The sequence below is a fragment of the Chinchilla lanigera genome, unplaced genomic scaffold (assembly GCF_000276665.1).
Source record: "Chinchilla lanigera isolate Chin_1 unplaced genomic scaffold, ChiLan1.0 scaffold00051, whole genome shotgun sequence".
NCBI lineage: Eukaryota > Metazoa > Chordata > Mammalia > Rodentia > Chinchillidae > Chinchilla > Chinchilla lanigera.
In genome coordinates this window covers 6,110,236-6,127,485 of record NW_004955452.1, presented here as the reverse complement: position 1 = coordinate 6,127,485, position 17,250 = coordinate 6,110,236, and the positions used below count along the sequence as shown (strand labels likewise).

Genomic DNA, 17,250 nt, shown 5'->3' with positions numbered 1-17,250 from the left:
TTGGTGGATTTCGCGCTTCTCTGGATTCCAAAGCCTTCTGTGGTTTCAGTTATCTGCCTTCCTAAACGAAGCTAGGGTCTGGGTTACCCTTTGGCCGCAGCCCCAGCCCGAGGGAGGGGTTTATCTTCTCTAACAGCCACTAACGTGGGTGGGAACAAAGAGATGGCTGCTATCTCTCCAGGCAAAGAAAACTGGCCCACTTTGGGAGCGGGGAGGACTGTATCTCTGGGCTGTCTATAACGCATTTCAAGTCCCGAGACCTAAACTGCCCCGAGATGTTTGTTGTGTGCAAAGTGGATAACGTACAAGGCGCGTTTTAGTTAGTTGTTGGAGAAGCGGGGGGAGCGGGGGGGGGATGAAACTTAGCAGGCCTCTCCTCCCAGGTTTTTCAATGGCATGCATTTGTTTCAGCGCCAGAGGCCTATGAGTAAAATGGCAGTCTCACGACACTCTTGTGACTGGGACCCAAGGTAGTGACTTGAATCTCTAGAATCTTATAAAGCTCCAGGCAGCGCTCTATTTGCAAAGATAAAATTGAGAAATGGACTGTCCTTGCACTGGGAATTCACAAAGGAAAAAAGCCATAATATTCTCAGGGTTCTGTCCACACCAGATTCCCTCACAAATCTGTTTGTGAAAAGGGAGGGGTCTTTTGTGACGAGTCAGAATGTTTTCTAAGAGCTCAACTGTCCCCCTTTTAGAGGTAGGACTTTGTCCAGATCTTCAGCTCCACTTTCCTGCACTCTCTCTTTCCTTCTTTGCTACCCAACCCCCGCCTCTTCCGCTCTGTTTCCTGTTTCATTTTCTGGCTCCTGCTCTGACAGGAAAACAAGGAGGCTGAATTTTGTGTTCTCAAAGCCCTAGCTCCGTGGCTCTTCAGGTTCCAAGGGGCCTCAGTGGGATTGGAAGGGATCTGGTGCTGTAAGGTTATGAGTGAGAGGTGAGGGGGCAGCTCTCCTCAGTCTGCTTTTAGAGTCTGCAGCTAAAATGGAGGCTGCATCAGCACAAGGAGCCAGCTGAGCGATCAGATCTGTGGTAAGTAAGCGAGACAGCCATATCCCAGGGCTCCAGACTCTACACCTCCCAGCCACTTCCATTAAGAACCAGATATCCCACACCACCAAGAAATAGTTTCATAATACAAATCCCCAAACAAAGCAATGAAAGCACCACTTTCTAGAATTCAAGAGGGTTACATCATTTCTGTTCCCTGAACTTGCCTGGCTCTGCTCTTGCTATTTCCCCTGCTTGAAACATTCTACCACCAGGTCAGCCCATTATATTTGGGTCTCGGTGGACATGTCACCTGCTCAGAGGGGGCTTCTCTGACTGCCCAGCCACAAATACCTCCATGTACTATTCCATCAATTCTGTTTTCTTCACAGCACTGAACACCATTTGCTTATCCTGTCTGTAAATGTGACTTGTTCATTATCTCTTTCCCCCTTAAGAAGCTTACATTCTCTTTCTGGAATGTAAGCTTCTGAATATGATGGAAAAGCAGGACTCTTGCTCCGCAGTATATCCCCAGTACTTAGGGTAGTACCTTGAAGTTTGTGTCTCCTCAGTACAGAGCTAATGAGTAAATCAATTTCTCGTGGTACCCATTTTTTGTGGATGAGAGAACTAAAGCGTACAAAACAGAAATGACTGGACCAAAAACTCATACAGTCAGAGATGGGACTTGAATTCAGGTCTCTATCCTCCTGAGATGGGTTTGTTTTCTGTTTCTTTCTTTCTTTTTTTTTTTTTTTGTTTTTGTTTTTTTTTTCCGGTATCAGGAATCGAACTCATGACCTACGCTTGCCAGGCAGGCGCTGTGCCACTGAGCTAAATCCCCAGCCCATTGTTTTTTGTTTCTTGTTTTGTTTTGAATTTGAGAGGATCTCACTATCTACTTCAGGCCGGCCTTACACTCACTATATAGCCCACGCTCAGCCTCCTGAGTGCTGGGATTATAGTGATGGGTACCACACCCAGGTCTCCTGTGCTGGTTCTATCACTCCACATTTTTAATTTTTCCCAGGTTTACTCCTTTCCTTCTCTTCCTTTTGTCCCACAGAGCTAAAATGTCTACTAAGAATGCTATGTTAAGAATCCTATATGAGGGGCAGGGGATTTAGCTCAGCAGCACAGCACCTGCCTGGCAAGCGCGAGGTCATGAGTTCGATTCCCAGTACCGGAAAAAAGCTGAAAAAAAAAAAAGAATCCTATATGGGGGATGCCAAGTTTTACCTACTTCTTCCATTTCTTCCTCCTGTTTACTCTTTGTTCCAGCAAATTCCTATTTAACCTACTTGATTTATTCAACACTATAGGTATCTACCATGTGACAAGGGGTGAGGATATACCACTGAGCAAGACATACACAGTCCTTGCCCTCGTGGAGATATCTACCTCGCAGGATTTATAGCGTTTGTCAAAAAGTGCTCAATAAGGCCAGGGATGGTGGCTCACGCCTGTAATGTCAGCATTGAGGCAGGAGGATCACCATGAGTTCAAGGCCAGCCTAGGCTACACAGTGAGCTGTCTCAAAAAAAAAGTGCAGCTAGGCATGGTGGCACATGCCTGTAATCCCAGCACTCGGGAGGCTGAGTCAGGAGGATCGTTGTGAGTTTGAGACCAGTCTGGGGTACAAAGTGAGCTCAAGGCCAGCCTGAACTGCATAGCAAGACCCTGTCTCAAAAAGACCAAAAAAAAAAAGAAAAAGTGCTCAATAAAGACCGGCTGTTACAACTCCCTGACCAAGAAAGCGAGCAATGTTTCTGCTGGAGCAGAGGAAGGAGTTCGGAGGTTCTGCAACACTCCCCTCTGTAGAGCAATCTTAACTCATTTGTCTCTCTAGCTGCCTTGCCTTGCTCCTGACTCCACATTTGGAGGTGGCCTTGGCCCCAGGGTGGATAGAGCAACAGCCTAGTGTATATATTGACTCTCAGTGGCTCAGTTTCCTGACACTAAGCTTCCTGCCACCCCTGTCCACGGACTGGAGTTGTTTACTCTGCTATGGGATGCTGGCTTCCACTGTGGGGCAAAAGTGACCATGCTGGTCCAAATTCCGTCACCATCAAGTGTTAGCAGGCAGGGCCAGTGCACTTGATGACAGGCAGTGCTGCCTCACCAGAACTTCATGCTACTTCTATTATAGGGAAGAGGACATTCACTGGCAGCTTCCACATTGTGTCTGGATGACACATTCATCCTGACACCTAGGGTCACACCAGTCAGTCTTGTACATTTTTGACCTCTGCTGGATCACTTGAGTATGTCCATCCACCCCAGGTCAAAGGCCTTGCCAGTCCTCTGACTGTTGGAGCCAACACTGATGCTTCAAAGCTCATGAACACTTTTCAGCGTTCCTTCAGTGTTTGCTTTTTAGTAGAAAACCTTGATCGCACTGGGAAGCCTGGTGGGAAGGCCTTAGCCATTTAGGGGTGGCAGCGGTTGCAACGCAAACGAGCCAATGAGGTTGAGAGTATTGTTTAGGCTGGACTTGGCTGCTGTCCAGCTACGAAGAAGGTTAAGGTCACTTGGGGGGTGGGAAGGGAGGAGCCTGGGAAAAGAACGACTGGCCACACCCCTAAGTTCTCTACTGGTAAGGTTCTATTTACTTCTCAAAAGCAAATTATTCACAGCTCAGTGATCAGCAGTTCTGTTGGCTGTAGTAGCTCTAGTCAGAAACTGGAGACCAGGCCAGGCCCCCACTGCATTGCATGGGACCAGATGAAAGGAACCCAGGAAACTGAACTCCTAGGTAATGCTCCTTCTACAGCCCAGAAATGCACTCTCTAGATTAGAAAATGGAGCTCAAGAGGCCAAGAGCAAAAAAAATAGCCATTAGCAATATTGCTTACCAAAACATAGATGTGAAAAATCTCCCGTTTTAGTCTTTTTTTCCAGACAAGTCCTAGGAAGGGATCTGGGTTGACAAAAAGGTTGTTCTCTGAATAGAGAAAGATTATTCATTCTGGTCCCTGACCCAAATATGAACACCCACACTTAGTTGGATGCACACTTGATTGAAATTCTTGGGACAATTTTACCTCATGACAGATCCAATAAAAACGAATCTTGCTTGCTGCGCACAACCAGATTGTTAGTCCTAGTTGTCCCCGATCTAGAGAGGAAGTATTACTGTGTGTATACAGTAATACAGGGAAGAGCATGGGCCTGAGTCAGGTGGGCCTCGCCTAGCATGTGAACTTCCTACTGAAGACCTCACTTTCCCCAGCCTTTTCTTCCAGCTGTAACACGGGAGCCAGAACACCAACCTCACAGCCGCGAGGCTGCTGCCGATTGAGAGGTACTGTGTCCGACATTCAAGCGGGTACTCAGAGGAAAACCATCTCAAGTCTCACTTCAAAGTGTTCCAATCATTTTCTGCTACTGCCTCATTTCTCCTCAAACCTGAACTTGGAACTTTCTCTTTTGATTCCCTAAGGGGATGAATGGAGAAGCTGTATCTTGTGACATTAACCTCATAAAAAGCAAATGCACCCAGCCAACGCCTACAATATCACTCAACTACTTTTGTTTTTTTTCAACTGCTTCTTAAATAGGCACCATGTGTCAACTGTGTTAGGGCAGGGATACAGCAGGCATCTAAACCTCTCTGCCTTCACAGGTTTTATGTTCCAGGAGAGTGCAGCTAAGTACAATGTACAGTAGACCAGATGGTAACAAGCGGTGTAAGAAAAGGCAGAGAAGTGAAACAAGGAAGGAAAGAAGAAATTGCTATTTATTTTTCTTGTGGGGCAGGGGAGTGCTGGCGACTTTACCCAAGGCCTTGTGCATGCTAATTACATGCTGTTGGGCCAGATGGTGGCACATGCCTGTAATCCCAGCACTTGGGAGGCTGAGGCAGGATTGCTTCAAGTTCAAGGCCAGCCTGGGCTACAAAGTGAGTTTGAGGCCAGCATGAACTGCATAGTGAGACCATCTCAAAAAGACAAAACAAAAAAAAACCAAACCATGCTCACTGAGCTACACAAAAACCAAACCATGCTCACTGAGCTACACACACAGCACTTATAATATCTGAAAAAAGACTTGATGGAGATGAAGGGTTCCAGCCATACTGCTACCTGGTTAAAGAGAGTACCATGCACTGGGCACAAGAACTATAAAGTTTCCCAAAGTGGAACCAGCCCTGTGTAGTGGAGTGAGCAATGGGGACAAGAGATAATGGTGTTGGAAAAGTAGCAGACAGATAAATGGGAAACTGATATTCAAGTTGTAAGCATTTGGACTTTTACTTAGAGAAGAACTGGAGTTTGCTCTGACTTTCAAGGGGTCATTCTGGTTGCTGTATTGAGAAAAGATTCAACTGGGAAGGTAGAAGGGAAGACCAGTGGAGAATATTGTAGAATATAGGAAGGAGCCGGGCATGGTAAGCACACCTGTAACCCCAGCACTCAGGAGGCTGAGGCAGAAGGATTGCTGAGAGTTTGGGGCCATCCTAGGATACAGTGAGGTCAAGGCCAGCCAAAACTATATAGTGAAGACTCTATCCTAAAAAATATGCAGGAAAGATATGATAGTGCCTTGAATTATAATAGTGGTTGGATTGAGGATTCTTTGAGTCAGGGTCTCACTATGCAGTTCAGGCTGGCCTTGAAATCATGGCGATCCTCCTGCCTCAGCCTCCCAATTGCTGGGAACAGAGGCATGTGCCAGCTGCCATGCTCAGCTGAGGATTATTTTCTGAGGTATAACAGATCGGATGTGGAAATCAAAGGCATCACTGATTATTTTTTTTTCCAAAACGATAGAAGTCCAACTTGCCACTGAGAAAACTGTAGAAGCAGGCTTCTTGGGAGGAAAATGGGCATTTTAGCCTTTACATATTCCAATCAAATTTCCAGTAGAGATGTCAGAGCAGGCTCTAGTCTGGAGTCAGAGGAAAGAGAGAGTTTGTAGATGTGTTTAAGATGGAGTTTGCCTCAGGTTAACTGTCTTAGTGTTAGAAGTTTCTAAGCAAAGTTGGGGATGGTTGGTGGTACATGACTGTAACCCTAGTCATTCCAGCTAGTTGGGAGGCTGAGGCAGGAGGACTGTCACATTTTTTTTTTTTTTTTTGTACCAGTAATCAAACTCAGGACCTCATGCTTGCCAGGAAAGCTCTTGTGCCACTGAGCTGTATCTCTGGCCCGGGAGGACTGTCATATTTGAATCCAGCCTGGAGCATTTAAAGAGTTCAAGGCAGAACTGGAGACCCAGACAAGGAAACAAAATTAACAACAAAAAACTAAGAAAAAGAGATCCTCTCTTTGCTATTTCCACTTTTTCCCTTCCTAGACTACAATCAATTTTTTTGTTAAAGCCCCTGTTTTTCAAGGAGATAGCATGCTTTTCATGCTAGAAATTTCCTTTTGCAGACTCAGTCATCTCAGGTTTTCATCTTTTTTTCAGTATTGGGGATGGAACACAGGTCTGTGCACTGACTTACATCTTCAGCCCTTTCTTGTTATTCTGAAGCAGGATCTCACTAAATTGCCCAGGCTCATCCTGAACTTGCAGCCTCCTGCCTCATCAGTTTTCTTAAACTTTGACTTAGGCCGTGGAGGTTTAAAGTGGAGTGTGGAAAAGACATGGCAGGGTCCAGGATGCCGCCACATAATGGAGAGAGCACATTAGGGGTGTCTGTGAGAACAGGACAGGTAGTTCCCACGCCCTACACCAAAGGTCAGTCTTTGTAGCAGTGTGAAAACAACAGAAGTCTCACAAGTCTTACCAAGATTTAATGTACATTTATTCTTAACACGTGGAACATATAGTATAAAGATTTCATACTGAATAAATGATATTCATTAAGCCAAAAAAGGAAAAAAAGGAGGAATTTACATCAAGTTTTAGCTACATTGTTGAAATACAAATATGCAGATTTTATCACTGAAAAAATTTTAATTGTGTTTCTTCATCAGGAACTTCAACTGAACCTAAAACTTTTTCACACCTCGATTAGAAAGAAAATAAAACAAAACAAAAACCCAGAAAAAAAATAAACTATAAGTTGATTGGCTGCTGAGACAGCAGGGACTTTTTACAGAGACCTGTACAGCATCACGCCAAGAGGGGCGATGTCTGGCAAGAGATTAAATAGCTGTGTCTCGCTTTGTGCAGGTCACCAACTTGTTAACTCGTCATACTATAAAGGGGTAGCCGGGAGGGGGACCGAACTGTGGGGATCCAAGGGTATGTGCAATGTACAACGTCATATATATACACACGTGGCAGCGGAGCCGCTGCAGCTAAAGGTTAAAACCAGTTCTAAGAGGTGATCTCAGGGTTATTCATACAATCAAGGAGGAGAGAAAGAGGTCAGGGTGTTGTAGGTTCACACATGATACTTTGGGGGAAAAGCCTTTTTTTTTTTTTCTCCTCAACGTTTAACTAAAAACATTTTAAAAACTACAGCTTGCTGCTGACCCAGCGTCTTCTCTCGTTTCCAGGTGAGACATTATTATTACAGTATGTTTACAGTATCAGGTGTACAGTACAGTACATGAAAGGGTCTACACTCTACTGCACAGGCCTCTCCAGTGAACAGGGTCTGCTCACAACTGCGAACTTCTTGGCTCCTGCAAGATTGTGAATGTACAACAATAAACCACACACAGTTCAGCAGTCACCTTTATGTCCTTCAGGGTTTTTTTTGTATTTTTTTTTCCTTTTTTTTTTTTTACCATTAAAAACAGTTATGAAATGTGGCATCCCGTTGATGCAAGGATCGGGAAAGCCATTTTTATTTTATTTTTTCCCCAAACTCACTGTAAACAACAGTAACTTTGGTTAAAATAAAAAAGTCTTCTATTTAGGCAGAGCTTTGTCTTTTCAAATACAGTGGGGTCCTGAGGGAAGTAAGGTGAGGACAGGAACAGAAAGGTGTGAGGGGGAGAGGGAGGAGGAGGAGGAAAGAGAAACAGGAGAGACTTTTTTCCCCAAGGGAGAAGCTGGACAGCACAGGGTAAACTGGATTCTGAGGTGGTTTTGCATAAATAAAGGGCAACAGTCAGTTTCTAAGTTCTCCACACACGCACACACACACAGGGGGGAGATGTCCCACGGCTGTCATGACTGGCCAATTAAAAACAGTACATCACAAATGACTTGTGAAACCAATGAGTTCATCAACGGTGACACCGAGATGTCCAACAGCCGTGACTCGTACAGAGTGAACTCTGAGTGGTTCTCATCCACCTTGGCCAGGGCAAGCAGCGCACGGGCCGCCCGCCGCATCATGTCCACACTAGTTGGCTCAAAGGGTGGGTTCTGCATGTGGAGGAGGCTGGCCTGACTCTGCTGAAACTGTGTGGCAGCAAGGCTGTCCTCGAGGAAGCCCAGGAGGTTGCCAATGCTGCCCTTCTGCACTGCGATGGCACGGGCTGCCAGGCTGTCCCCCTGTGCCAGGTTGGCCAGCAGTACCACTGCCATTTCCCGGCATACTGGGTTCTTTCGGTCACTGAGGAAGCGCACCATGGTGCTATACAACTTCTCCAGGCGGCTGAAGGGGGGTGTGGCCAGGATCAGGTCCACATTGTTGTCCTGGATACTGAGTTTGCTGAGGGTTTCCAAGACCAGTCTCTGAGGGGAGAGGACGGCATTGGGGCCCAGGGTGGAGAAAGGGTCCTGGGCTTCAGCTGAAGGGCAAACTGCCCAGTGTAGGAGTCCATCCAGAACAGGTAGGCAAATGCTCTCAGGGTATGGGGAAAGGTCTAACTGCCCTGAGATGTTGGCGAGTGTGACCAAGGTGTTTTCCCGGAGCATCTCCAAGCAGTCCCACCACCACTCCACTTTGTTACAGCTCACCCCTTGGTCCTGCTCCTCCTCCTTTTCGTAAGTTAGTGGCGCCTGCTTCCGTTCTGGATGCTTGTGGTGCAGCAGGATCAGCTTGCCCAGGATAAGCAGCAGCCCCGGGTGTTTAGACATCTCAAAGTCGTTGCCTGGCACGAATGACAGGCTTCGGATGGTATTGGAGACACAGATGCAGCGCTTGGCAAGTGAATCCTGCCAGTCCAGAAGGGTACACAACGGGGTCTCATCCTTACTGTGGGGTTCATCCTCTAGGATCTTGATGTTCCGATGGCTCTGCGCTGGGCTAATGCCAAATGGAAACTTGCTGCTTTCCTTAGTGGCCTCTGCACTCTTAGCTCCCTCCTCAGTCAATGTGCTAGACCGAGTAGACAACATGTCGTCCATAGTGGCCGTGATCCGTTTTTCTGGAAGGCCATCAGGTGGGGGTCCCTCCTGTTCTGTCGTCCCTGGTGTACCCTCTACTGTTACAACATGTTTCCGGGGGGCTGCTGAGCAGGGCACATGAGACCGGGAAGGCAGCAGCTCTGTCTTGCTTTCAAAGTGGGTCTGGATATGCTCAGTGGTGTCCCCCCCACCAATCCGCCAGTGCAGCAGGCCACTGTCAAACTCCTGCACGCGCCCAAGCTTATCTGAACAGTCCACCACAAATGGATCGTTCTTCTGTACAATCTTTACTGGAAGCTTGTCAAACTTACTGATGAGCTTCTCCTCACTATTCTCCGATGCTGGTCTGTCCTTACCCAAAAAGGCCATCTCCTCATCGTTTTCAACTGTTTCTTCCTCTTCTTCCTCCTTTAGTTTAGGACTCAGAAGTTCTTCTTCCTCACCCTCTGTTGGGGTTGGACTAGACACCTTGCTGAATCTCCCAGGGTCCAGAAGCGTTCTCTGTCCTGGGTCACCCACCTCATATTCCTTTAAAATGCCAAAGATCTCAATCAGGCATCGTCGGAAGTATTCCACAAGGAGCTCTAGCAACCCTGGGAGCTGAAACAGAAAGCAAAGAAAGTAAATTAAGGGAGAAAAGTTGCAAAGAGAATCCTTGATTTGAGAGACCTTCAAGTCTATTCATCTCCCCTCCAAGTGCAGGGCCTTGCGAAGGCTAGGCAACGGCTCCATGACTGAGCTACCCAAGTCTACCCAACCTTCCCTTTTCTTCTAGCCAGACACTCAGTATCAGTGTGGTAGGGCAGCCACTCATTTCCCAAAGCTTCTGCAGAGCAGACTGCTCATCCTCGTCTCTCCCACGCCTATGCAAAGTTCTTCCTTTGCCAGAACCACCACCCCATAAGCCTGCCCATAGCAGGAAAAGTGAGATTAATACCTCATCCACAAGCGCTGCCCACCTCTCAGCCTTCGCTTTCTCCATCCATCTTCTGCTTTTCTGCACCAGGCCCGTTTCCCACCTGCTGGTCAATGCCACTATCCCTCTAAGACACACTATCCCATGAAGCCTAGTCTAAGCCTGGTGGCATGCCCCCTTCCAACATGAGCCCAGGGAATGGAATGTAGTGTGGACAGATTTTCATCTGCTCTCTTTTCCAAGCTCCCCAACATTCCAGGAGGCTGGACTTCCAGGAATCTTTCAGCATGAGTGGGACAGAGCTTTGGCTCTCTATACAATGATCCAAGCAGAAGGATGAGAAGACCCAAACCAGCTTGGCTCTTCTATAGGCTATATATTTCTAGAAAAAAATACTGTACTGATCTCCAGAGTAACTTTTGGCTGAACAATACTGCAAAGAAGAAAAGAAAAGAAAAGAAAAGAAAAGAAAAGAAAAGAAAAGAAAAGAAAAGAAAAGAAAAGGGGAGGGGCGGGGTGGGGAGGGAAGGGGAGGAGGAAAAAAAAAAAAAAAAAAAAAAAAAAAAAAAAAAAAGAATTACAGCACTACCTCAGTTCACGATCTTAATTCTCTCCATGATTCTGGTCACAAACTGAAGAACCATCAAATTTCCCCGTAAGGTCAAAACTGAACCTAACCATTGAAATGCTGACAGAAGGATAATGGCTTCTTGGTAGTCTAGAAAATATGGTGTCCTAATATCAATAGAACTGTACTTTCTTCCTTTCTTTTTGGCAGTAGTGGGAACTGAACCAAGGGCTTCATGCAGACTAAGCAAGTGCTCTACCACTAAACTACATCCCTACCCCTAATCCATCCCTCCACCAGTCTGACCTCCAACTTTAGATCCTTTTGCCTTAATCTCTCAAATGCTGAGATTACACATAGGAACCACATTTAGCTTACTTTTTTTTGAGACAGAGTCTCACTAAATTGTCTGTAACTCTAATTACAGTACTTGGCAGCCAGAGACAGGAAAATCTTGAGTTGGAGGCCAGCCTGTCATATATAGGTAGGGGGGTCTAGTTCCAGGCTTTGAACTCATCATCCTTCTGCCTCTGGCTCTCAAGTACTGTAGTTAGGATTACAGGCATGTGCCACTGCACCTGGCTGTATTTGTTACCAATACCAAAAAATTTCTCCCAAATAAAATTCACTCTGGGCTGGGGATTTCGCTCAGCAGTACAGCACCTGCCTGGCAAGCATAAGGTCATGAGTTTGATTCCTGGTACCGGAAAACAACAACAACAACAACAAAAATAACTAAATAAAATTCCCTTTAAAGTTAATTCTGTACTAAGGCACCAACATGAAAACTTATGTGTTATTACTACTCTCAATATCCTGGGCCCATGCCCACTGACAAAAGAAGCCAAAGTACTGGCATGGAAGATTTCTAAGAAAGAAAAGACTGTCACAGTTGAGGATGACCTCATTCCCTGCGTCACTTAGTACTGTCTAAGTTAAGATAATCCCAGGTGCTCCCAATGTTTCCTAGGAACCTGTACTCACCTGACTGAGATTGAAGGTCATGATGCTGTTGTCATCATATAGTAGGATGTTAATGGTGTCTAATGCCCACGTGCTCTCTGCCAGGAGCCCAGACTTGAGGGACATCATTACCCGCCATGCCTCCGGGGTTCCTGAAATAAACCTCTGTGTTGTCCATCCACCAAGCCCAGGCTGGCTGGAGGCACACCCAGGCCTCCCCATCAGTACGGCTACTCTGAAGATAATACAAATCGGAAAGCAGAAGGCACAGTTCCTATCTGGGACATAACACATACCTGCCCCTCACGGCTTCTAAGCTCTCTAGGACATCACTGCATGGCAGTGTCTTAAAGGAAAATCTGTTATCAGTTTATTATTTCTTCTTTCCCCAAAGTTTGTCGGCACTATTTTAGACAATACTGGACCAGATTTAATCTCCTTCAGATCATCAGGATGGAGGGAGCAAGATATAAGGTGAAAAAAAGGGCTAGATTAAGAAACCCAATCAAGGAGGTCTCCTTACCAATGTCTTTCATTGTGAGCCGCCTTCTCTGCTTCAACACAGGCTGTGTGGCTTCAACAGAGCCAGGTGGGAAGGTGATATCCCGCCGAATCATGGGGGGCTGCACAGGGGTAGGTGCTATGTGCGAGGCAGGTACTGGTGGACCTGCTTTCTGCATTTTCATCCCAGAGTGCAGGAATGGAGACTTGCTAGGAGAGGTGCGATTCTCCATTGGCCGGGGCAGGGGAGCGGGGCTGGATACCTGAGGAATGTGATTCTGCATGCTTGGTGGGGGCTGGTAGTTAGATGGAGGGGGCCTCGTCATGGGGGGTACAGGGGCAGAGGGACCGTATGGAGGCTGGCGTGTGCCATGAGAAGGCCATGGGCCTTCATGGTTGGCCCTCTGATCCGTGTGCAGCATTTCATCTGTTCGGTTCACACCATGATACGCGGGACCCTGCGGGGCAGAGCCCGTGCTCTGCCTGTTGGCGTAATTATAGGTCATGTCATTACGCCCCTGCCACATGGTGCCTTGCTGAGCAACCTCAGCTGATGCCTGTATGGGGCCACCCATCATCTGTGGCGGCATGTTCTGCTGGGCATTGGAGCCAGGGGGTGCAGAGACACGGTCTCGGCCAAACTGGAATGGAAATTGGTTCTGGGGACCACCTGCTGGTCGGCGCTCAGCAGCAGCAGCGGCAGTAGCAGGATAGGCACTGCCATACTGGTTGTACACGTCCTGCTGAGGGGAAGGCTGGGCAGCTTGTTGTTGGCTGGCAGACTGAGCCTGGGCTGGGGGTAACTGCTGCGGAGGCTGCCCCTGCCCAGCGCTATATGGCACACTGTACATCTCCCCTTCATGCCGCTTGGCAGGAGGGCCGTATGTGCCATCCATTGGCCGCTTATAATTCTAAAACAGAGACAAGGAGAGGGGAAATGAAATCAATGCTGTGCACTCAGGGACACTATACAGCCCCACAATACCAAGAAGGCAACAGACACTTGTACTTCTGTCCCTCTACGAAAGAGGACATGAACACCAAGAAAACAAAGCATGCCTACAATTATCTTTTGAGGTTGTTTCGGAGGGAAGGTACTGTTTTCGACTTCCCACCCCCGACTCGTGGTACTAGGGATTGAAACCCTGGCCACCGCACTGAGCCATATTCCCAGTTCCCATTTCTTTTTTTTTTGGTACCAGGAATCCAACTCAGGACCTTGCACTTGCCAGGCAGACACTTGTGCCGCTGAGCTATATCCCCGGCCCCCATTTCTCGTTTTTAATTTGAGTCAGGGTCTTGCTAAGTTGCCCAGGCTGGCTTCAATTTATGATCCTTGTGCTTCAGCTTCTGAGTGCTGAAATTAAAGGTGTGGACCACCATACCCACCTTTATCCTCCCCCTTGCTCCAAGTAGGAAAATGTATCAGAAGGCTGAGGCAGGAGGATTACTAAGTTCGAGGCCACCCTGGGCTATGCTATATGGCCATATAGTGAGCTCCAGACCAGCCTGAACTATATAATGAGACCCTATCTCAATGGAAAAAAAAAAGCAAAACAAAACAAAAATCAAAATATGGTCTCTTTTTATCCCTTTCAGAGAACTAGGGAGACTGGACTGCACTGCAGAAATGAGATTAATGATGTGGGTCCTCAGGCAGAACTGGCTAGTCAGGTCTGAGAAGAACAACACAGTTCCTCAACTGTGATTCTTGTTTTTTTGTTTTTGTTTTTGTTTTTTTTTTGTCTTTTTAAGACAGGGTCTCCCTATGCAATTCAGGATGGCCTTGAGCTCACTTTGTAGCCCAGTCTGGTCTCGAACTCGCAACGATCCTCCTGCCTCAGCCTCCCGAGTGCTGGGATTACAGGCATGCACCACCACACCCGGCCTAAACTGTGATTCTTAAGACTGCCACAGACTAGATTAGGCCACTCATTGCTTTTCACAGGGATCCTGTGGGTCAGTTCATTCCCAGATACCCTCCTTACCTGCTGCTGCTGCTGCTGATACATTGTGGTCTGCTGGCTGGGGAAGGGATTGCCAGAAGGGGTGCCTTGGGTGGAGAACTGATTGCCATAGGAATCATGTCTACATAGGAAGAGAAACAGAGGATGAGCGTGGGGAATGGTAAAGCCTGAGCCACAGTGACACTGGGACCAGGCTTTACTCACCGTTGCTGCTGCTGCTGCTGCTGCTGCTGCGGGGGGTAGCGGCTAGGAGAATACATCCCCGAGTCTGGGGTGGAAGGCATGAGATTCGGCTGGGGGGCCCCAGTGCCTATGTTTCCCTCAGGTCCTATTCCAGGCTCCGTCCTGAACAGATTTAGAGAAGTAAATTGAGTCCACTATAGCTGCAGGGTGCTATGGATGAGAGCAGAGCACGGGACATGCTTACCTCACTCTGTCATAAGGACCTCCATAGGGATAGTGCTGTCGTGGTCCCATAGCCACATTTCCGAGTCCAGGGCCAGCAGCACGACTATAGGGGTCGCCCATCCCGCTGCCATTGGGGCCCTGCCCTGAGGACATGAAGGGATCACTCCCTGGAGCTGGGTGCAAAAAGGTAGGCAGTGAGCACAGGTGAGGAGGCTCAGCAATCTACTCCTTGCCTACTCTTTTTGGGTTTGTTCTCAGGGTTCTCCTGACAGGTTTAAAACAGAGATCTACAGGGCTCCAACCAACAAAAGGCGCTGAGTTGTTAAAGAGTGACAAGGCAAGGGCAGGAGATAAAAAAGAAGTAGGGATGAAGAGGGTGGTTAGGTCAGGTGGTTACACCTAGACATGACAGCTTGACAAGAAGTCTAAGTCGCTGAAGATAGCCCTCCAAGCTCCTCCCACTTCTCTGGCCCTATCTTCATGAGCACAAGGTTAACAGCAACTAGTCACCTTTCCTCATGCTGCCATAAGGATCCTTATTTGGCTCGTAGGACATGCGCCCCATCATGTCAGAGGTATTCATACTGGGCTGGTACCCAGGATTTGGAGTCATGGAATTCCGCTTTTGGAATGTGGGGTCACTCCCATCAGGAAAGGTATCCTGGATCCCGACAGAATTGCTCCTGCTCCAGAGTGAGGAAAAGCAATTAAACTCCAAACAGAGTAATTTATCTGCTAAAAGCAAGACACACAGGAGGCTGGTTGGATAGGCAGAAGCTGGGGTCACCCTTGGGCTGAACGGAAATTGCCATGCACAGTCTCCAAGGTCTCCCGAACCTCCTGTCCCTTTTCCTAGCCTTACCTCATGCCTGGCAAGGGGGGAATCTGGCTGTGTGGTGTGGATGCTGGAGTTGGTGGCTTCAGGTCTCCTCCTTCTGCCATGGAACTGCTGGTTGACTGAGGAGTCTGGGGCCCCTGCATAGACCCTGATCCCGCTGTGGAGAGAGATGAAGCAGCTTGCTTGAGGAAAGTGGCTCTTACAGAAACACACAAATATCTCAGGATCTCTTTGTAAATGATTTAGTAACCTGCTAACCCTTTTCATAGCAGGTCATCTGCAAGGCCAGGTTATAAAGAGCGGAATAGGTTTTCTCACTCTTGCTTTTGTTAACATTTTAAGTGATGCAGTCATGGTGGTACCATCTTGGTAATTTCTTGAGCCACTGCCAGCTTCTCTGATAATCTGTCTTTACTATTCAAGAGGCACCTATTAAGCACTGTAATGCTGATAAGTGTACTCCCAGTCAGTGCCCCCAATATCTGGTGTGGAAAGGGTTCATCTTATTCCCAACCTGTGGTACATTTTAGCATCTTAGATACTTCTGTTCTCACGCACCCAGCAAAATGTCATCCTCAGGTTCAAATGTTCCCCACTAAACCGGTGCATACAGAACTACTAGTAATTAATGTTTCCATTAGCCACCATTCCCAGCAGCAGATATCCCACTGCTGAGGTCTCCCCAGCTGATGAGTCATCATCTCAGGCACTCATTACACCCTCAGAGGTCAACACCAGGGCACATGTGTTTACACCCACCTTCAGTGCCCTGGCCTCCTTCTCCTCATGCCTGCCAGGGCCTCCTCTGAGAAAGGAGGTGGGCAGAGGCACTCCCATCAGAAAGTTCCATTCATATCCCCACTCAGCCCCTCCTTCCCATTCATTACCCTCTCAGTTCTTTGGGGAATTCAGGGCTCTTGTCTGAGCTGCATTCTAAGGCACTGACATCAGTGGGTCAAAGCTCCCAGATGGTCTTGCCTCACTGCTATTTGTCAGTTTTCTCCTCTGGTGTCCCTCCTACTCACTAGTTTACAAACATCTGGCAAGATGCCAGGTGCACAACGAAATTAAAACTTTAGAGCTGGTACAGAGTATTTCCTAAGGGAGTCGCCACTGCCCGCTCTTTAGTCTGCCACTTGTTAAGCACTGTGGCAGGGTAGGGTGGAGCACATGTCCCTGGCATCAGCTCTGCTACCCTACAGGCAGGCACCACTGAATGAGGAGTCAAGGACAACAGGCCCCCATCCTTCGTGGGGCCACTCACCCCATCCTTACCAGGAGACGGAGGCTGGATCTTGGGCTGAGACTTCTTGGAATCAGCAGCTGCAAAGATGTCTGGGGGAGGGTCTTCTCCCCGTTCAATCTTGCACTCAAAGGCATAGAGACACTGGATATACTGCTTTTTCAAGGAGCTGGCGGCACTACTCGATGTGCCCACATTGAGGTTGGTCGCAAGTTCCCGCCATTTTTTGTTCTTGTTGACCTATACAACAACCGAAAGAGTTGCACAACATCTCCCACTTGGTCTTCCTGCCCCAAAGCCCCTAACCTTCAGAAATTGCTACAAGGTACTCATTTTTTGTGGAATCAGTTCTTAGGTAACTGAAAAAGTAACCTTACAGCTTGGCGGATAGTCCCCCAAAAATGTTCAGTGTGTAGTTGGCTTCACAGCAGGCACTACCACAAGTATCAGACAGTGCTTACTCAACACACCAAACTTCACATCAACGTTAGAACAGGAATCAGAGGCAGTCTTTGCTTTAAGCAAGTGTACTGCTGAAATGGTGTGCAAATCACCTTCAGATCCAAATCCTACTTTAAACCTATTTGTTTTATAGTGTTGGGCCTCATGCACGTTGGACAAGTGTTTTACAACTGAGCTATACAGCCTCAG

At 47.5% G+C, this 17,250-nt stretch overlaps 1 protein-coding gene across 2 annotated transcripts in view; it reads right to left on the bottom strand.

Annotated features, from left to right (window-relative positions):
• Positions 1–6,726: 6,726 nt before the first annotated feature.
• Positions 6,727–17,250, bottom strand: part of Arid1a (AT rich interactive domain 1A (SWI-like)) — a 52,129-nt gene continuing 41,605 nt past the window's right edge. Inside the window, exons 11-19 of one of the 2 annotated variants that reach the window (XM_005394868.2) lie at positions 16,632–16,839; positions 15,381–15,513; positions 15,029–15,204; positions 14,538–14,691; positions 14,315–14,455; positions 14,132–14,231; positions 12,166–13,054; positions 11,664–11,794; positions 6,727–9,795 (exon numbers count right to left, since the gene is read on the bottom strand). In XM_005394868.2, coding sequence (XP_005394925.1) covers positions 8,068–9,795; positions 11,664–11,794; positions 12,166–13,054; positions 14,132–14,231; positions 14,315–14,455; positions 14,538–14,691; positions 15,029–15,204; positions 15,381–15,513; positions 16,632–16,839 — 3,660 coding nt within the window. In that variant the 3' untranslated portion in view covers positions 6,727–8,067. The remainder of the gene's footprint in view (positions 9,796–11,663; positions 11,795–12,165; positions 13,055–14,131; positions 14,232–14,314; positions 14,456–14,537; positions 14,692–15,028; positions 15,205–15,380; positions 15,514–16,631; positions 16,840–17,250) is intronic. The other variant, XM_005394871.2, reaches the window with a different exon arrangement.